General features: G+C 39.5%; 1 protein-coding gene across 1 annotated transcript in view; it reads right to left on the reverse strand.

The window, feature by feature from the left end:
* Gycalpha99B (guanylate cyclase 1 soluble subunit alpha 2) overlaps nucleotides 1-22,756 on the reverse strand; it is a 417,282-nt gene that overhangs the window by 49,735 nt on the left and 344,791 nt on the right. Inside the window, exon 4 of the mRNA XM_071597019.1 lies at nucleotides 2,979-3,546. Coding sequence (XP_071453120.1) covers nucleotides 2,979-3,546 — 568 coding nt within the window. The remainder of the gene's footprint in view (nucleotides 1-2,978; nucleotides 3,547-22,756) is intronic.

Genomic DNA, 22,756 nt, shown 5'->3' on the forward strand with positions numbered 1-22,756 from the left:
GGAGAGCATTTTTTGTGGCAAAGGGATGTCGACGACTGTGATAGAAGACTTTAGGTAAGCGAGGAAGGGGAAAAATAGAATGAGGATGTTGGACGGAATAAAGGGAGGGAGGAAAAGATGAAATGGAAGAGGAGTTTCCTGCATTATTGGATGTTAGGGTGTGTTTTGTTAAGATAGGCAAAGAAAAAATATCGCTGTACCGTTGTGCATGAAATCTGTATCCATCCAAAATCTACCTTAAAAGCTACGATCCCAATAATAAAAGATTTGCATATGCAGGATGGCACACGGCATGAGTACCATGCACAGATTGGAGCGGTTATTTGTTGACTTGAAATCATTTAGATGTTTACATTGATTTTGTATAAAATACTTTTTTCTAATTTGTACCGTATTCAAGACAATTTTAAGAGTGAATCATGTGCAAAAATTATAAGTAAAAGGAATAGCAATCGAGTGAAGAGAACAGAAAGGAGGAAAACAAGGAAAAACCGTTTGAGGTAGAAACTGAATGTGATGTCGCAGGAAGAAAATATTATTGGGTTCATCTCATTAGCTCATCCAATCTTTCTCTGACCTTTTCTCTAGAGTTGGGTATTAAATAGGCGAAACAATAATTTTTATTTAATGCAAAATAGAAATTTAGGCATCGTATTTTAATTCAATGGCTATCCCAAAATTTTATATGCCCTGAATTGGGGAAAATTTAAAGCAAATTTGGCATCAACATATGTCTATTATATTCATTTTATGCCCAACTTTTTTGATATTGATAATTATCAGCTTTGACATATTATTAAAAATCCACTTGTGCTGATAGACAGTTATCGAAGGATATATTCGTTTCCTACGGTGATTAATTTCTGAATCATTTCAGAAATCAGCAATTAAAGATCAAAACTAATTGATAACAAAACCGTACCCTTGAAAATTCATCAAGCTAGTACTATAAAAAGTTTGATCTTAGATACGATGGGAAATAAACCTATAATCTAATGATCCAGGACAAATTTCAATAGAAAAACAAAGTCAAATTTTTAAATTAAAGTTATAAAATTGCTTAAACCATTCTTCCCTTATTAACACTTACTATATTTATTTATTATTCATAATATTTTAGTTTAGGAAAGATTTGGATTGGAAACAGTCTGCCAAACGCAACAGCGATCATTCCACTGCACCCCCTCGTTTGTTTTCCATTCTGCCGGGCTTCCTGTTTCAGTGACCATGTTTCCACGCCGCACGAAACCACACTCCATTTCAAAGTCTCATCGAACCTTTTCCTAACAACCTTACTAAACGTCCTTGGACATCAATTCCAGCATCCTTTTTCCCTATCTTGCAGGGTTTTTGCAGATTTTTCGCACACTCCTTCTTTGTGAGTGTTTTCTTGCTGGGGTTTTTACTAGGGTCTTATGTCTGAACTCCCAAGGTTTTTCTCACAAAATTACATCTTATTGTTATAGGGCTAAATGGAAAAAGGGACCTTATGGTCTCAATTTCGCCCGAATAAAGGTATTTCTGTATCTATATATCTATCTGTAAAAGCCTCTTTGCCTGCCACAATTCTCCCTCTTATGCCCCTTCTACATTGACCATTTTGATCGAAAACCCTTCCGAGATACCTAAAATGTTCCACATACTCTAGATTGTGAACTCCAATTTTAATGTTAAAATTATCCTTCCTCTTTTCGAAGACCCTTATGGCCTTTATTTTATTTACATACGTTCTCATGCTATACCTAATGTATTTACTTCCAAATGCACTTATCAATGCTTACACCCTTTTGGCTGAATGGCAAACTATAACTTGATCATCAGCAAATCTAAATTAATATTTAAAAAATAATGTGTTCAACAATGAATATTACCTGCGAGAATCAACGGTTGACATCTTGCTAAAATGTTTAATGCAGCATTGATTTTGGTTACGTTACGTTACGCTAAGGGTTTGCGTTCCCACAGGCAAAAAAATGTATGCTCACCTAAGGAAACGGTAATGAATACTTCAGTACTTCAGTAAATCTGCCCATGCTATCAAAAGGCGCTTTATCTAAAAGAAAGTTCATGTTTACTCTTAATCGCCGCCTTTAAATATTTATTAGCGTCCCTCACCGCATCCGTCAAAAGTTTGTTTTGACGGATGTAACAATTCGTGGGCGAATCAAAGTACCCAATAGGAGAGTACTTTGTCCCACCCGCTTCACTCCGCTCATGCGCATAAGGCATGCAAGGTTAGTTAATACGAGATAATGCTTCCGATTTGAATTGAGGATAGGTATTTGGCGCTTAACTTAACACTCCTGACGCACGCTTCCATCGCCAAGATTCCTTCCCCGCATTCCTTGGGTGCACTATGTTAAAGCGTTAAGAATATGAAATACTTCAATGTGAATCGTAAGGTTATACGGGTTATAAATATGGTCCGGAAGGCTAGAGAACGAAAAAAATTGTATTCTCTCGAGAATTGAGTGTGGAGGAGAAATGAGAAGAGAGAATGCTTACGAGCAAAATACGAAATAGAAAGAAAAAGTTGTTGAGGGACATACTCAGGCGCAGTTAAATGATAAAGTCTTTGATAGAGGAGGGAATGCTAGGTAAGCTAGGGAGAAGAAAGAAGACAAAAGACATTTTGAACGGCAGAAGATGGGTTAAATACTCGAATATTAAGAACTATTAAAGAATGCTAGGGGAAAACGAGATGAAGCTCACACGATTTGTAAACATATAAATTAGTCATTAGGGCTTATCATAACTTTAATTGGTAGATTATTTTTCATGATGATGAGAACTATATTGGAATAGAATTTTTGAAAGTTTTCTGAAGGAAAAACTCCGCGAGTAAAATGCTATGCCTCCAATTGCACTCTGCGCCAGTTACGCGAGCAACGTTATCTTCATTAAACGGACTCTCTGAGCGTGACACCTTCATAGAGTTCCCCCGAGCGATGGATTGAGCCGCGACCCGCCGGCCTCACCTGCAGAACGTGGAGGGGGCCATGGGGAGGTCGGCGGGCGACGTGGAAGGCCGCTTCGTCGGTATCCCGGCCAGCTGCCGCTCGGGCTCGCTCGGCGTGAACCGGAAGGTCACGTTGCCCGCCTCCTTCTCCTCCTCGTACTCCCGCACCACGTCCATCCGGGTGCCGTGCAGCACCCGCACGAGGGCGGAGAGGGAGCCAGCGGCCACGTGGGGCGCGGCCGGCCGCGAAGACGACATCCGCAGGAGCAGGTCCCCGCCGGCGGTGGCGTCGCAGGCGAAGGTCAGGTCGCCGCCCTTGTAACGGCGCCGCGTTGGGGAGCGTCCGCACGTGCAGCCGACCTCTTTGGCGCCCTCGGGTGGCGCCAGGACGGACGCCACGTCTTCCTCCTCCTCTCCTCCGCTCTCCTCCTCACGCTCGGCCAGAACATCGCTCACGCCGTCCAAACACGTCAGGAAGGCCCCCACGTCGCTGCCCATTGAGCTGAGGGCCCTGCGGACCCTCCCGACGCACGCCTCCTTCGCCAGGGCCTCCCCGACGCGACGGAGGAACAGGGACGCTTCATTCTCTGTCGTAAGAGAAACAAAAGAAGCGGCTTTAAACAAAGCGGTAGCTGCGGAGCCTCAGGTTCCAACCATTTGGACGTCATGATTTTGAAATCCGAGGAATAGTATGCGCAAGAAATGTCTTTAATAGGGTAAAATTAGCCATTAGATGATTAAAAAAAGTTCAAATTCATTCATTCATTCATTCCAAATATTAAATGGTAATTGCAATTAATTCACTAAAAACATCAATGAAGCATGCAATTAAACTATTAGAGAGGTATTTGTTGCTGCTGGTTTGAACTATTTTCGCAGACCAGCACATTTTTCTCGTCGATCACGGGTTGGCGGCAACTGATACAAAAGGTAGGGAAGTATCCAGGCTGGAAGAACTGATGGGATATAGAGGTTATGTAGAGCTGATGAATGTTCTATCGTAGAGTAGTCGAGGAGATGTCGTGGAGATAAGTGTAGAGACAGGTGGAGTTTAGAATCGCATTAACCTTTACTCTGGGTGTCCATCAGAATGGCCTACCTCGAATGGCAGGATACTGTTGATAACTACCTAATATTTCCAAGGCGGCGCAACGCAATGTAGAGCACCAATCAGACTAAAAAGCCTGCCAAGAATGTGAATAGTCTGAAGGAAAAGAAAACATTTGGAAAGGAACACTCCGAAATTAAATTGCTGGCGGGAGTGAAGAACCTGATGAAGGAGAAGGAAACGTAAATGGTCTGGTGAAATATGAAGATCAGAGATAGCCAATAGATCAGAGTTAGCCTCAATGAAGAGGGATTGGGCCTTGGAAGAGAAAGACTGTAATGACTGAGTAGACTGGAGAATGGGAAAGCAAGGTAGTCAGTGAAAAGAGGACATGTCCGTTAAAGCACGAGGCATACTCGAAAAGGAAGGTTCATTTTTTAATAGTAAAAAATTGGGCGGTCGTAACGTACGAAGTTGTACGCATGTAGCGTCCGTCATCTATTGATTGTTTTCAAAGTCGCTAAATTTATTGCTATGATTCTATAGTCGTCACCCGTCGGTGAATGCAGATAACTGTGCCTGCGAAAATAGTTACTCCAATCAGTTGCAAAGTGCGTGCTGTGATTGGATTTTTGTATGCATAAAGATCATTAGCTGCCCAAACATCCAATTCTTCGCGAAAAAATGAAAATATTGTGCCTTGTGATAATCCTGTAGCCTCCACCAGTTTACGATCTTTGAATCGTCGATCGCTCAAAATCGTATTGTGGATTTATTCGATCATTTTGGAGGAAGTCACTAAAACAGGACGATTCCGTCGATATTCATCGTTTTCGGATATACGGCCATGTTTAAATTCATTTACCTAAATTGTAAACAGTTGCAAACACAGGAGCAGATGGGCGATGAACCTCTTCATCAAACACTGCTTCGATCTTTTTCGTTGTTAAGACTTCTAAATAGACGCGTTTACGTACGCACGTAACTTATTTTTTCCATTTTTTCAAAAATAAACAAAAGTTCGTTGTTTCAATCGACTATGAAAATAAAACCTCGTGATGAATAAAGTTGAAGACTTAACAGAACTCTAGTGAGAGATGAGGCCTACAAAAAAGCAAACCTTTTTCTACACTGCGAGCGCCACCTCTTGGGTATTCTAAGGAGTTATTAAAAAATCTACGTGTTATGCGGTCTAAAACAGGCACTTTTTTAAATAACGTGAGAAGGTATTACTAAAGCTATTTATGGAACTCTATGTCAGTACTTCGAGTTATCGTTTCACTATAAAATAAATGCACAAAAACAATTTAAAATTATTAACTTTGCCGCAGCTGGATCTCTAATATAAAAGGATACTTGAGGTTGACTTCAATGACTAACCACATTAGCCCTTCAAAATAAATCATTGCATGCCATACTGGCGTAAATTTGAAATTCAACCTCAAATACTTAGAGTAGCGCAACAAGTGTAGCGATATATCAAAGCGCCGAACGGACTTGTGAAAATCAATATGCAAGTGAAATTATAGAGTTGAAAAAATAATTTAGAAATATACGGCCTCGTGCTAATCCTATTGATGCCGACGATTACTTTTTATGCCCCGAACCAACGGATTCATCGAAAAGAATGCTCCATATGGATATACATTTCGGAATTTTATCAATCCATAACAAAAACTTCTCAAATACCTGCCGCAAAATGATAATTTTTCATATATTTATATGAAGTATAAATGTGTATGAAAACGAGACATGAGTTATAGCATTAAGAGCAAATTGACGGCTAAAACAATACCAACTGCGCAGATTTACATTTATAGGGGTAATGGACGATAGGAATCACCAATGAAGACGGCTATGAAAATGTCAAGTCTTGGAAGAGTATTCTCACAGATAAGGAATTTTCGTAAACATCCAAGGAGAAGTAAGCTAAACATTAGACATAGGAGATAATTCTTCCTGGAATGTGATAATATTTCTCGAAAATCCATTAGTCCTCCCCAACTTGATTCATCTTAAAAATAGCATGGATTTCCAAAGGAAATGTTTTGTTAAAAAGGGATTGCTTCTTCACTGCAAAGCGTACCTCTAGATATGTTTATATTCATTGAAATAATTGTGGTAACGACGGTAAACATACATTATCTACCCTTAAATACTTGAGTACGTGTAATGGCAATAGTCAGGTCCCAGAAGATAAACAATCATTAGTATTGGAAGGCGATGCCATTGATTTTGCAATTTCGAGCTACAAGTACACCTGGGTATAATTCGAGCTTCTATTTCAAGAACTAAAAAATAAATAAAAATCGTTTACCAAAATTCTAATTCAAAAATCCCAAATCAAATCGATAAGAACTATTCAATGCATTCAAGAGCTACTCACTCATTGAAAATACAGAAATCGCAAACCAAAAATTTCCTGATTTCACTAGATAAATATTTTTTTCAATATTCGTTATTCAGCTTTAGATTCATATTTTGATTCTATTTCGATTCATCCAGTTTAAAATGGCTGCTAATGTCTTGGATCCTATGTTAACGGTACTTGATTAAATACATGAAATGCAAGATGGACTGCAACGCATTTAAATTATCGTAACATTATTTGGAATTCACGACAAAAATGTGCAATTAATAAGTCATACCTTTGCATACCTGTCAGCTAGTAATTTTACAGTGGTAAAATATGATTCTCTTAATATTTTGACAAGTGTATGAAGCGGCGAGATAGCAGTTGGGTATTCAGATCTCAAATCCAGATGAAACCTTGAGAAATATTCACCATTAGTCAACCACGCAGGTTGATTATTCTGATGACAAAACTGCTACCCCTGCCCTGCCTCCCTCTACCCTGAAATATGTGAATTCCGCGAGCACGCCTTAGTACGAAGTAAACACTACATTTTCTGCAAGTTGTAAATAAACAAGAATTGTAAATTGTAATCACTGGAGTTTTTATATGCACGTTATCTCCTTGGTAATTAGAATATTGGAGGAAATGGCGTGCAAAAATATATAAAAAAGTAAAGAGTACGTTAGATCATGCAAATAAGTAGATGTCTCAAAACATCATTAAACATATCATGAAATTTAAACTTGATTTATTCAGCCAATGTCATTTGAATACTACTGTTGAATTGAAACACGTGTTAAAATAATGTTAAATAATTCACCGGGTGTATATATAAGCCAGTCAAATTTATAATTGAATTACAAAATAAAATGAAAAGTAATCAAATTTTATAAGACAATAAAAAACACTTTTCGTGAGCATGAGGTTCCAATCGAGTCATTTAAGAACTAATATCAAATGCATTCTTTATTCCAGGCCGTACGGCTTGAATGTGTCCCTAAGGTTCAAGTTCAAAGGTGCAGATTTAAAATTGATATATAGCTTTGGCGGTTGAAATTGCTTTCGAATCTCAAGTGGCCCACAAAAATACAATCAGAGATAAGAGAATAGAGGGTAAAAAGCGTAATTGGTTAATTTAGACCTGTGGAAAAGATTGAACCCAAGTCAACCTATGCTCAGCGAACAGAGATGAAAACGTAAACCAATTAAAATACGGAATGAGTTCGAATAGGTTAAGGTGATAATATTCATGATTAACACAATGCAGTTTGAGGACGACAAACAACTACTGGGGAAGACATTGTGGCTGTACATTACTTACCGGGTTTAAGAGAAATTGTAGAAAAATGATTATCTGCTTGTCTGCCCGTTATTTCATAACGGGAAAACATTTATGATCTATTTTGGCTTAAAAACGGCGAAGCTCCATGTTTGAAAAGTGGGTCAAAGCAAAGTCTCTTGAAATTCACTGACGACTTCATTATAATCCTGCAATCACCATTCCCGATTCCCAACTCTCCTCCTTCCTTTATATTAACGGATACCATTTGTTTGCTTAAAAGGCGGAAATATTCTAGAAACTGATGAACCAATGAAAATTCGCGGTTATAGATTAGGAGATTGTGATGTTGAAGAAAGGCACCACATCACCATAAGCCACTACAAAGTGAATGCGTCAAAAATCCCCAGCGGCGTTCCGAAAACAGTGTTTTGCTTGGTAGATGTTGGAACAGTGTCTTGCATTTAATACATTCTCATTCTTTGGCAAACTAAAATAGTAGATAAAGGAATAGAAGTATGTTGGCAGATTTAAATTTATCATAAAAAATCATGAGACACATAATACAGGTGATACTCAAACTTTAATTTTTTTGAACAGGAAAACTTTCATGTCGAATATAATCAGCACTGCATCCTGAAGAATCCAATGAAGGAAGGTATATTAAGAAGCGACAAATTACAGACTCATTTACTAATTAATAATAAAAAGCACATGAAGAGAGATGAATGAGGTGATAAGGAGTGGTGAGGTCTGGCGAATAAGCGAAATGGCTATCCGAGAAGAAGACAGTATGGAGATTTGAATTCTGATTTAAGGATTTTCACTGTTGTGGAAGACGAAATTTTTCTTTTAGAAGCAATCTATTATGCCAGCGGAGGTCGCTTGATAAGTTAAATGACATTCCGAGGAAACTGTAAGGAGGTTGATTAGAATTCGATTTCCGATTCAGGGCGCATGTTCTTGAAAAATGGAGTACTGAGTGGTGCTACGTATATACCTTGCTCTCGTTTCTTGAAAGCCTGCAGAAAGGCAAGGGGAGTGAGCGAAGTTTCCACCTTCTTGTAATACTCGAGGGCAAATGTAGTTTGCACGTGGCTCACGTTAACTTCGAAATAAGTCTGGCGAAATAAAACATTTGGTCCCAAATTTTCGAAATACGGTTTTGGAATATTATTGTTCTCCATTATTAACGAGTCTAGTCAGGATAAATCTCATGAAAATGTTTGTATAGTTATAAAAACTCGACGTTCATTAAAAAAAGCAAAAGATCTCCAAGAAAAACGTTTATCTCAAAAATATTATACATTCATTTTTGTAGAGAATTGCCAATCCATATGAAAAGACTTTAAAAACTAATATTTTATGTAGTTATACATGCCCATAAGGAACGAAGGGTAATTTTTGATTTTGATGTTATATTCCTATTTGAAGGTTTTCTTAGTATTTAACCGTCTATCCAACCTTATTTTACACCTTAGCACATAGTTTATCTTTCTATGCACCAAAGCTTAAGGTAAGAAGAAAATCTCGGTTGATATGCTGCTATGATAAGCTCGATGAAAGTATGTTCTGTAGTCTGAAAAAGGATTTTCATTTCAAAAATTGCCATCCGTCTTATACCACGTATATGTGCGATAGGAAAATATGTGGAATTGTATGAAATTTCTTAAAGTTATGTTGTGGAAATGTTTACCACTTTTTGCTGTATGTCCATGCACCAAATTGCATACCTGGAAGTTAAAGGAATCTAAATAATGAGATGAATTCCTAATATTAAAATCCATTAGTAATGTTTAACTTGAACAAGCGTACATTAATTTATGTTCTGGTTACTGCATACTTTTCAATGTAACACCCTTTGAGTGACATCCCTATCATAACTATAATATCAGCTTAACCGATACATTTTAATTGATAGGCCAGGTCCAGTCCGTATATTCTCCGCTCCACTGTAATATTTCAAAAGGAAAACCCGCTGCGGTAACTGGTTAGCACGCCAGCTTTCGACTGCAGTACGGAAAATTCCCCATATTTCAACCGGTGAAGCTAGTCTTCCAATTATTCTCTCTTCCAAGCGTGCGCTTTTCACACATTCCAATGCATTCCGTTCCCTGCCTTAGGCGTAGGTGGCATTTCACCCGCTAAAAGATGCCAAAGGAAAACAGGTCACACTCCGACACACGGCAATAATCCTCTTCCACGTCAACGGGCCATATCCTCCGAGCATTAAGCCTGAGTAAGATCTCCCTCCCTCCCACGCACGGCAATATTGCTGCTCGAAAATCAGGGGGCCTGTGCACAACAATTATTTCTTTACAATATAGAAGTTAAATCATTCTTTGATGTTATCACAAGGCATTTGCTCTTGCGGAAAATTGATGAGTGCCCTGAGATGAACGACTAGAAGTTCTAAGAGAGTGGTATACAGGGGTCTAAAATCCAATACTAAGATCTTCGACATTTGCCTATATTTGACGCCGTCTCCTGTCCATAATGTGGGCATAATTGAACAATATATTACTTAATTTGGATGCATTTTGGTCCAGTGAAGAGAGAGAACTGACCCGGGAGTCCGGGTTCGATTCGGAGTGACGCCTCTGGGCACTCTCATGCTCAAAATGTGTAACTTTCGGGTATCGATCGTCCCGGGAAACCAAAGGTAGCAGTAGTTTTAGGGGAGGAGGCCGACAGTTAATGCCATTATTTATTTATTTATTTATTCAGTATTAGTTCGAAAACAGCGCATTTTGGCCTTTAAATCGAACTATTAACAACGATAACAATGGTCACATTCACAAGCACCGGAGCCCTATGTGGAGGAAAACTCACCCAGGCGGGAATCGAACCCGTAACCCTTGGAATGGCAGACGAGGACGTAACCCCGCCGCCACCGGGGTCGGCATTAGAAATGGATGAGAAAGGAAAGGTGGAGAGAAACATGGCGTCGGCGTAAGCGTACTCTTGTCGAAAGGCACCAAGGGATCCGCAGTTGAACGTCCCATCCGACAGACGTTGTACTCACTCAAAGTGCTCTTCACAAAGAATTTAAAGTGGGGATCGGGATACCACTGAAAATATTTGCCACCTACTGGATTCGATCCCGGTCTCTTACGGTGGGAAGGCAAAGGCCCCTGTATTTGGTCTTCCTCCTTCCCTGATAGGTGAATTACACCCACCATTATGGTCCAATTAGGTGAGATATTCCCTCATATATCAAACCAACCTATCGCGAACAAATGTAAAATCCGTATCGGATTTGGCTTCCGAAACTATTTGAAAACACTGCTGTTGCAACTGTGGCAACCTTTGACCCCTTGGTACCTGAATCATACTCCGTCAAAGCAAACACTGTTGTGAAATTGCTTGGCCCCAGCGCAATCCCCGGTAAGGAAAACATAAGGACAACGATCAATTCGAATTACGGTGCGCCGTGATAAGCGGAATAGGAACGAGTTGGGAAGGGAGAAACGATTTTTGTGGGTAACGCGAATGATCGGTTCAGTGAGTCCGATTGCTGATAAATGGGAAGTAATTTTCAAAATTCCACGAAAATCGGATATTTTTAACTTCTTTTTCGAATATCTTCCGGGTCAAAAGAACGTTTCTTATTGCTCTATGGGGCCAGAAAAAGGTTTTCATTCATACACTCCACTTCTCTCGACTTTTAGAGATTTGTCTTTACTGTGAGAGATCAGCTTCTTAAGGCCACTGAACCACTGTAAAAGGCAGATTTAATTTTTCTTTGAGTGAAGTTTTGATTATTTTTGAGAAATATTCCCTAGATTGAGTATTCGTCGCCATTTGGCAGTGGGATCTTATGAACGTCCGGGGCTTTAAATATGGCTTAAGGCAAATTCCAAAGAAACTGCGGGAGATGCCGCAACAGTAACTTTTAACGGAGTCATCCGCTAATGTGCATTTCTATGCAACAATTTCAGAGTGTAAAAATCATTCGCCTTGACTTGGATCCCAGTCAAGGCGAATGATTTTTACACTCTGAAATTGTTGCATGGCTTAAGGCTATTTTCGTAAGTTTTTTCCGGGAAAGTTTATTAATTAGATCTTCTAAATAGCCACTGTTCACTGCTATCCTTTTAATTGCATTAGGTTCCTCACTTATATTGGATTATAACATAGGGATAGAGGCTAATCCGTGGATCATTGAATGAAATGCCGAAATCTTTTGGGCGAAGCAATGCCTTGAAGAGGAATTAATTAATTGGTCCGTATTCATTTCCTTCCGAAATTGGAGTACTGTAACCCGTCATTGTCTTTGCAAATGGATAGGTTGAGGAATTTCAAGGAGCTTTTTCTTGTTTTCCACACGTGATTTGTACATTAGAATTGACAGAATTTAAATGTGCTGGAAACTGATCTAGTTACCTATCGGAACCTGTCAATACACAGAAGACATGGTCTAGAAATCCAAGTCAACGATTGACACCGAGAGATGTAAATAAAAATAGCTTTAGAGTCGAATAACAAATATTTCCTCTAATAGTAACCCTTAAGTAATGTCTTGAGAGAGAGAAAATATGTGACCAAGACTTTCAGGTGTTTTAAATTCATGATATTCACCTATGCTAAATATTAAGGTAAGCATTATTGAACAATTCGTCTCGAAGAGAAAAGAGCATAAGCTTTCTCTCATTTACTGCTTCTGACAAGCTTCAGAGCGAGAGAGAAAACTGAATAATCAAATGTAACGGACACAAACTCTTTCCGAGGGTATACTTAGAAGTATTTTTATTTCGCCGAAACATAGTCAACAGCACGAAATAAAACGAATCATTTCGTTCACCTATTTAATTCTACACATGGGAATAATATGTCGGTGAGAGAAGAATAAATAAGACACCTCTCACGGAGGTTTATTACAACCCAGGTTATTTTCATTTCCTCTGGATAATTAGAGAGTTAAAGTAATGGTACTTTGTAAAAGTACAATTAGGCAAGCCTGCTTTACCTAAACGTCTAATAAAAATAGTCACATTTACAAACTATTCGCATCAATTTTTAATTAACATTACATAGAGAGAGAGGGAGAGAGAGAGAGAGAGGGGGAGAGAGAGAGAGAGGGAGAGTATTCAATCTAGACTGCTTCGGCTTTCATTTGACCCTTTTACGACTCTCCCCAATCCTTCTCTTCCTCCATCGCCAAATTTTTTCTCGTCACCGGGACGCACAAACATCCATACCACGCAACTCCCGCCAGCGATTACACATAAAACCCCGAGTCCTTGTATAAGGTGCCAAGCGGTAAGGGGTAAATGGAAATATTGTCGGAGGAAACGCGTGCTGTTTCCAAAAGAGACCGTAAAACTCAACTTGCGAAGGCCGGCAGGGGTTGAACGGGTTTCGGGGGGGAGGGGAGAGATGGGGGTGTGGTGTGGAGAGAGGAAAGGTACCGGAGGGAGGCGGGGCAGATTGAGGACGGGCTGTCAATGAAATTCACGGCGGCTGCCCCGTTTGCGCACGCCGCTTTGAATGGGGCGTCGGGTGGGACGTAAAACAATCGAATAGCTTTGACGGCTCACAATTCTGGGGGAGGCGCAGCAGAGAGGGAAGGGGCATGTTTCTTTTTACCAAGGACACCCCACCCCCTTCTCTCTCTCTCCCACCCCTTCACTCCCATCCGCTCAACGAAACATCGGTCTCATTTCAAAAGGAGATTAAGCAGCGGTTGATGCTGGTCAAGCTAACGTTTTTAGGAGTCTCTCGTAATTTGATGAGCAGGCGGATGCCGCAGCAAGGTTTAAAAAAAAGTTATTCCACGTCTTGCGTACACAAAGGGATCCGTCGTATTCTTCATCTGCCTAATGGAAACTGCCGTGAGTGACAATTTAGCACAGAGGATAAAGTGCAGAGATTATACGCGTTTGTCGGGCTCGAAAAAAGTAAATAATTGCGGTTATGAGTAACGAGAGTCAAAAGTGCTCAAAGCGGTAGAAAGTGTAATTTATTTTGTATGCGTACTCTTCTTTATCGATACCTTTGCTGGCGGTATTCCATTTGGGGAGCAATTAGGAGGAAAATGTCGGCAGTGAATCGAAGTTTACATTAAAACATTCGAGGAAGTGAAAATTAGAGGCACGTCAAAATGTGATTTTAAAACTACAATGGATGTAAATTGAATTTCTCACTCTGGAACACCACTTGACATCGTAATTTGCAACGGTTTTAAAAAGATTCACCATGTACCCAACTTCTATTGTCAAATAAAAATCTCTCTCTTACCATTTCTGACCTTGGGAGAGGCGCAAACTTCTCATGATGCAAATAATATTCTTCCAGGATCCTAAGACAAAAACCTTAAAGTTTTGTGATCCGCGTCATTTATTAATATAATTTGTACAGTTTATACGGTATTAAGAGTATTTATTACTCTATTCAGTACCGTATTAACTAATTACCAAAAATATTTTTTAGATTGCTTTTAATTCAAACATTAATCATCAAAGATTAATTTTTCAGGATGCAGAAATTGTGGATGACGATTAGCCTGCGTTGAAACGGAATGTCTACCGGTGGGGCTGCATTAACCTTCAACGAGAAACACGTTGCGAGTCTCAAACGTAACGATAACATTTTTTCAACCGATACCAACAAAATTCAAGTGCAAGCCAAACAAATGAGTCCTCTACGGTGAAATCCTGCAAACAGGAAGGTAATCAAATATAAAAATATCGCATTATTTTATTATTATTGAACATCAAAAGTCATGGTGGGATAGGTAAAAATTAAGAGTTGGACTTCATAATTACAGGGTTCGTCCGGAAAATAAGTGTACTGAGCTCAGGAAAAAAAATTTATTACACTTTTACATATCTTAAGCTAATATTCCTCAAAATAGGACCCTTGTGAGTCGATACACTTGTTCCAGCGGCGTTCCCATTCCTGGAACGCTCCCGCGAAGGCATCATCGGGAACCTCTCGAAGACACGTCGTCACGGCCTCTTTGACGGCGTCCTAAGTCCCGTATCGCGTTCCTTTCAAACTCCTCTTTATCTTCGGGAACAGAAAGAAGTCCTCTAAAAAATGTGGATCATTTTTGCAGTGATCCGCAAGTTGTGTCGCGATTTCCAAACGATTGAGTCTTTGATCATCACTGAGCACTTTCGGCACCAACTTTGCATCTAAAATTTTTCGCATCTGTAATTGGTGCCTAATAATCTCGTGCACTATTGTTTTTGGCACATTACACTGCTCTGCTATCATCCGAACACTAAGACGACGATTAGAGTTCAGTACATCGCGAACTTTTCGCACATTTTCGTCGGTGAGTGTCGTTGATGGGCGTCCAAGCCGTGGTTCGTCGTCGACCTCTTCTCTGCCCTCCACGAACATCTTGTGCCACCGAAAGATCATGTTTCTGGACATGGCTGACTCCCCGTAAGCCTGGTTAATCATACCGACAGTTTCGGTAGACGATTTCCCAAGCTTTACCGCAAATTTGATGGAATAACGCTGCTCCAAAAACTTCGGCATCGCGTTCCTCACTACACCACAGCTCAGAGCCGACTGCCTTTTTCAGCGTCGCTTGCCAACATACCCCCCTCCAATCACAGCCCGTCAGAGTGGTGCTGGGCGCGCATGGAGCGGCGGGAAAAAATCAGTACACTTAATTTCCGGACGAACCCTGTATTCCAATTAAAAATTGATCCTCCGGAGCAGCATATGTATTTATGTCAATAGATTGTTATGACGACATCTTAATGATCGAATATTTGTTTACGTAACTGAATATTGACAATTTAAAACACAAATGCGTTTGAAATAAATTGACTATCTTTCAATTCTGTAGGTTTTTTTGAGTTTTTTCATGATCTCTTGCAGGTCTAAAGGAGGAGTTGAACCAGAGAGTATGAAATATAATGAACGCTTAGAGGTGGTCTTGAACAGAGTTGAATTTTTCGACAGAAAAAGAAAAGCTTGGCTTCGGTGGTTTAGCAGACCACGGGCCTGCAAAGCAAATCGTACTGGGCTACTGTTAAAATACGGTTTTCAGATTTGATACCGAAAATATGAACTTTTTATAACAAAACCTTCTCTGAGGTCTTATCGTTTACTAATATAAATTGAAACGTTTATGTTATGGGCACAGAAATAACTCTGCCTGCCGACCATGTTTTTTTTACAAACAGATACAAGATGTGCGAGTGAAGTATTCTTATTTTGTACAAATATATTTATGGAAACATTATGAATTATGACATTATGAATCAAAACATTATGAACCTATGCATATAATTTATGATTAACCATATAAGAAAGTGCGTTATCTCGATGAAATTCTAAACTGCTCCCCCGAAGTAAACAGAATTTTGCCGATGTATTCTTTATAAATACTGAAGACATTACAGGATACGAGAAATTAGGACGCAGACTCTATATTTGGATTTCATCTTTTTTCTTGATAAAGGCACCCTTAGATCGGGGAAATCGTAATCGTTGTTACAGTTGACTACGTAAAAATAATATTAAGTGCTTAATGGCGTAAGCCAGAACTCTAACCTCTCTTTGGGACACCGAAGGAAATGTTCTTACCCACTTGGACAAACTAATTCTAAGAAATTTGCCCGTCTCAGGAACCGACCCAAATCAACGCATCGTCGCTACCGCACTTCCTTTGCCTCCGATATTTTAAATTCGTGAAACTTCCGAGTCTAGCTAATCCTGTTCTGGAATGCAGAATACATTAGATCATAAAAAATTTACGATCCGAAACGAAAAACTATAAAGCCTTGAAAAACTGCAAAGTACATGAACAGCGGCAATTAGACTAGTCCCCTCACATTTTTAATCTTTTGACAAAAGCGACGAAAATTCTTAAAGAAACTGTGCCGGTGAAGACAAATTCAGCGGAGAGTTTAGGAATAAATAAAAATCCATAGTGTGAGAAAGAAAACTTAAAATAAAACGAGGCCAAATCCAGTTGAAAAAATATATTTTATCTGTTAAAGCCTAGGTTTTGTATAGATTAATAGACGACGCTAAAGATCAGGCAGTCAGGAGACGAAATAAAAAATCGGGAAAAAACTAGAGGGCTGGAAAGTCAATTCAGACAAATATTAAAACCCTCAGCGCACTATCGTGAGACCACATCCAACGAATTAAGCTTGACAATACATAAAAAGGGACGTTAGCACAATAATAAAAAATACTAATATTGGAAAGTTTGACAATGTAGCTGGCCGGAACCAGAAATAGAAAAAATATGAAATCAACCGTTACGTGCAATAGACGGTGAAATTAAAAGTCTTACTTAGACCCCTTTTCAATGGCAAACATGACAGGAATGACATTACAACGGGAATGCAAATGCGACGGTTGATTCAATCCGAGGTTTAAATTGAAATATCAAAGGATAGCGTATTCAACTCACACAAACCGCATCTGCAATAAAACTGGTGTTGCCTCTTACTTTTACCGAAGCACTACCAAAGTCGTACATTTACGGAATTCAACGTAAATCTTTCCGCAGCGCTTATACCCTTTCGTCACTACCCGATATGCTCCCACATACTATATGTTAGCGAGATAATTCTACTAACTTATATTTGTTTGTTCAGTGCACACAGTTCCATTACAATTCGCAAGGTATTATCCCATGCAAGATAAATCGACGCATTAATCACTTTTCGGAGCCACATAATTCAATTAAATTTCCAGGACCTCTGTCATAAGAAATACATCCGATGTTTTTAGTTTCCGTTCAATTTCGTTCTCCTTAACCAACATGCGATTTGTTCTTCCCCTAAACTTCAATTTTCTTGAAGAAATTTCTTCGGGCCATAACGTGCCACGTTCGCTGGACTCGGAATCTATTCCGCCTCTAGGCCCACTCCCACGTAGTTCAGTGCCCACCGGCCACAATTTATCCCGTTCCATTTGACCTCCCGTTCGAACTTACTCGTTGGAATTATTTTTTTCGACCCCGAGAGCTTATATTTTTCACTCCAGTCCACGTATTTCCATTCCAATATGGCTAAGCATTCATTATTTTATATTCGTTCCACCCGTCCCAGTTTTCTTTCATTTCCGATACCCACTCCCCGATAACCACTTTCTTCCCTACGCTCCCATTTCATTTGGTATTACTTTTTGTAATTTTTTTCAACTCTGGTTTATAAGAGTCTCTTTTTACGGACTTCTTGAGATTCAGAAAATATCAACCTCCCCAACAGATGTTCAGACATAGTTCCACTACATCAACGGTTCTGATTACATAAATTTGGAACGAAAATTTCGTCGAAGAGGCGGGAGACATAGCGTAAATTATGGGATACATGGGTACATTTTTTGCTGTGTCGCACAGCTAATACGTGATTTAAAAAAATAAAATAAATGTGATTAACATTCGCTGGATTGGACTGATTTGCACTCGGACAACTGACGGTACGCTAATTCAACTTGATTCCTATGGATCCCAATCTTTCGTAATGGGCACCTAACGCTTATTTGCTCCTCCGACTCCGCATTTTCTATATTTTCTCACAATCCACCTAAGTAATATACGAGGGTGAGCTAAAAACTAATGCACACAAACAAAATGACTTTCAGAAGCACTCCTGATGGTATGTGGAAGTAATATTCCCCCTCAACACGCATGCGCAAGTTTGAGGTCGTTACATTCATCGAATGTATTTGGAGAAGCGTACGTATAGAGACGTGTTCTTGTGCTATGTCAACGCGGGTTAAACAGCGTGACTTAAAAAGTGACTCCTACTGAGATTAATCGACATTTAAAGGCTGTTTATGGTGATAAAGCTCTAGATAGGTCTACTTTTAATCGTCGGCCAGTAAAATTTCGTGTTTGCGAGCCTGGAAAAGCCATAATCGTTGATGAAACACGCAGATAACGTCCGATCACTGCCACGGACAATAAACATAACAACTCTCGTCGAAGATTTGATTCAAAATGACCGGCGAAGCACTAAAAGCGTATCGCAAATTAGAATATTCAAGGGACGTGTCGGCTTCATTTTTGAACCATTGGGATACCGTGGAATCTGTGCCCGATGGGTACCACGCCGTTTCACAGACGAGAACAAACAAAACCCTCCTTATTCCCACGATCTTGCGCCTTGCGATTTTTATTTTTTTCCTCAACTCAAGAGACACCTCAAGGGTAATCATTACACCTCAGACGATGAGGTGAAGGCAAATATTCGATAACAGCACGCTTTTTAACTCGCGTTGACATAGCACTAGGACACGTCTCCATACTTCCGCTTCTCAAAATATACGGGATGAATGTAAGAACCTCAAACCTGCGCATGCGTGTTTGGGGGAATGTTACTTCCTCATGCCAATTAGAAGTGCTTTTGAAGGTCATTTTGTTTGTGATCTACAAGTATGGTTGCATCAGTTTTCAGCCTACCCTCGTATATGGAATGCCATTGGGAGACATCCTCAATCGGGAACAGAACCTGAATGCTAAACACATGAAAAGGAGAATTGTTAAACACGTATTTCGAGGTATCATGCAATCTGCATGGGTTTTAGCCATTCAGGATGAAGGATAGTGGATCTTATAAAATCGTGCCTGAGAATCCGGTTACTCAGCTGGGAGACACACGACGGGATTCGAAATACACGACGTGGACATTAAATAAGGCCTGAATGCTTTGACAAGTCGATTCGTCCAGCGTAGGATAACCTTGGCAATATGCCAAACTCACACCAGAAGTCTCATTAACAACGGAACAATATGGGCTCAGGGCAAAGCTCACACCATTTTCACCCCTCCCCCATTGCCCTCTCGGCCAACGCATGTAGTCATTTAGCGCCCTTCTACTGAATAAACTGTGACGATTAAAACTGCAATTGATCATTGTGAATTGTGGCCCATGCTAATCAAATTTTCTTTCATTCCAGAAACCACAATGTGGATAACTACGGATAAATATCCAGTCTATATTCATCGGTGATTTAAAAGGTGGGTAAGTATACTTTACATTTTTTAATGACCAAGTAGAGAGTTATGATCTTCGCGACGAACAAATTTTATTATTCCACTCCATAGCAAGGGTGGTGGAATTATTCGAGGGTATGTTTCCGCGGAAAATGTTATATTAGTGCTGTTACCCACAAAATAAGCTGTAGACATATTTATTGCCATAGAATTTACTAGAAATACGACTCCGCCAATGCAGAACTCTGCTGATAAGAGAAGCTCAAAATGGCGATTGTTAAGAGCATTTTGTTTCCCCAGGCAATTCCGTTTATCCAATTATAGAACACCAGCTGGAACGAATTCACGCAACCATTTGAGCTTTTAGACTCATATGAATTACAGATTCAGGTGTGATATGGTGGAACTCTTTCATTAAAACAGAAACGAAAACTATTGCAATTTTCCATAATAATGAAGATTTAATTACTTCAAGTTTAATTAAGTATATTTTTCCTACCTCTTATATTATACGTATATGTATATATTTAATATATATAATATATAAACATATTATATATACATATTATATGTGCATATATATATATATATATATATATATATATATATATATATATATATATATATATATATATATATATATATATATATATATATATATATATACACACATACATACATACATACATACACTTACAGGGCGCGTTCCTAAAGTAATGCAATTATTTTTTAAAGTAATATTTTGAACAGAATTGCACATCAGCCTATGGACGAAAATCGGGTTCCTTTCAGGGCTGCCTTAATCCGAGGGAACAAGAAGGGGTCTGTCAGGACTACAGAAGGGGTGGGGCAGCATTGGCCAGGAACTGGCGGACTCGTAGCGCTTTGTGCGCATTGCCAGCACCTTTGGCACGAGCTGGGCACACACTTTCCTCTTCGCTAAATCTTCAGTAACAATGAGAAACACAACAGTAGACGACAATTTCAGTTCGTTGGCAACCGTCTTGATAAAGCGACGGTCAGAGTCCAACAATTGTCGAACATGAGCCACGTTGTTGCTGGTTGACGGACGCCCAGAACGTTGTTCATCATTAACCTCTTCCCTATGCCCTCCTTAAAGGCCTTCAACTACCTCGAAACTTGTGAGTAGCATAGAGCAGCGTCCCCGTAAACCACAAATCATTTTTTTAGTCTCCTTAAGAGGTTTTTTCAGTAAAGCACAAAACTTAGTAATGGCGTAATGTTGCTCGATCGTCGATTCCATTTTTTTCAATATACGGTCGGCGCGCAGAGGTTTACAATAAGTGACGTCCTGCCGCTTTCACAGTTTGGAGAACACTGAGACCGGTTTCGTGGCAAAGCTTAGCGTCTCTTCCAGCTACTCCAATTAATTTGGTCCTACTCCGACCTACTCCTACCCCGGCGCGGGAAAATTGCAATTTCCTTGGGAACGCACCCTGTAGATATACAATATATATATATATATATATATATATATATATATATAATATATAAATATAAATAAATAAATAAATATATATATATATTTATATTATATATATATGTGGGTTCGATTCCCGGGCAAGGCACTCTGGGCACCTGCAGCTCCACCCAAGCTATGTGATTTTTCGGGGACCAGATCTTCCTGGGAAACCATAACCGGCACAGGGAAAGGAACTGGCCCCCCTACCCTGATGCGTGAATTGGTAATACCCGTTGGGCTTAGTACGGGGTGATGAGAGCTTAGTACGGGGTGAGAGACTCTCTTGAAGAAGGCCTCTGAGAGGGCCGAAAGCTCGAACAATTTACCGTGTGAGTGTTCTTTTAAATGTGTCTATTCTTTTCTATTTGTGTTATATTGTGTAAGCCCATTATTGTGCCGCTCGTGTGAGTTTTTCCGTACAATCGTTATATATATATATATATATATATATATATATATAATTATATTGGACTGTTTACAATGAGAACTTCATTTGACAAATATGCCATAATGATTAGTCACTCTGCCCACCCTTAAGCTATCTCAGGCAGTAGATTATTATTATATTATAAAGGCTTTAATAGGTGGCAGATAACCATGAGATGTGCTGTAAGTTCCAAGAAGAATCAATCATTAATTTCAGAATATCTTAAGGCAACCACGATCAGTAATACTTTTTTATTTGCTAGGAAACGTGATTCTGAAGTGGAATTTGTATTTTTAGACGTAACTTAATGGAATCACTATGTTGAATTAATAATACTAAATTATGGCACGGAATATTGATATGGATATAACTTTGGTTTCGACGCAAAACTTCATCATCATATCAAACCGTCAGCATGTTTTACGTTGAAACTTGAGTCGTATGAAAATAAATTTTGCATTCATTTACAACGCATTTATGTTTCTATTGAATCAAATATATATGTTTCGATGATCCTCTCAGACACAAAACAATCCTAAGGCAACACATTTGACAGAAAACATGTTGACTTTTCAGCAAATAAGGAAATGTTTTAACATAGAGAATACGCACCTGATTATAGCATCACAGGTTTATATAATTCGTATCACCTGTACCGATAAATGTTAAAAAAATATGATACACCAAGAGGGAGATGAAACGTATGGGTCACACACTTTTAGGAGTTACACGACTCCTACAGCTCTCAGAAGTCCTTCCTCAAATTGGTTCGGTCTATTGCCCCCAAGGATAAATTGCATACTAAATATTACGGAAATCCACAAACAGTAGCCACATTTCAGGAGAAGGAAACACGAAAATTTCATTTTTACAGTCGCACCCCACAACTTTTCCAATGAATAGAAGTAGAGACGCGAAGGACCACTCACGCGAAAACTCCAGAGCAGTCCTTTAAAAAGGAAAGATACGCAGAAAGAAGAAAGTACTTTATTTTTTTATCTCCTTTTTGGAATTAGGATACGTCCGACTTTTTTGCCAGGAGCCGTTCGGAATCGAGAAACACGTCCCCTGGGGGCCGTTTCGGTCCTCCTCTCTCCACCCCTCCAGAACACAGGAATGCCTTGCGAAGCAAACGAGCGGACTTCGAGCCCCCAAAGGGGTAGTTCGACTCACAACCAACTCGCCTCTCACCCCCACTAAGAGCACCTCCATCCTCGCTCTCGGTCGGATAGAGAGATACGTCTTCGTACTCTCTCGCTTTCGATTCTACCCTCCAAAAACTCA

Source organism: Hetaerina americana, unplaced genomic scaffold (assembly GCF_022747635.1).
Source record: "Hetaerina americana unplaced genomic scaffold, ioHetAmer1.1.p SCAF_8, whole genome shotgun sequence".
NCBI lineage: Eukaryota > Metazoa > Arthropoda > Insecta > Odonata > Calopterygidae > Hetaerina > Hetaerina americana.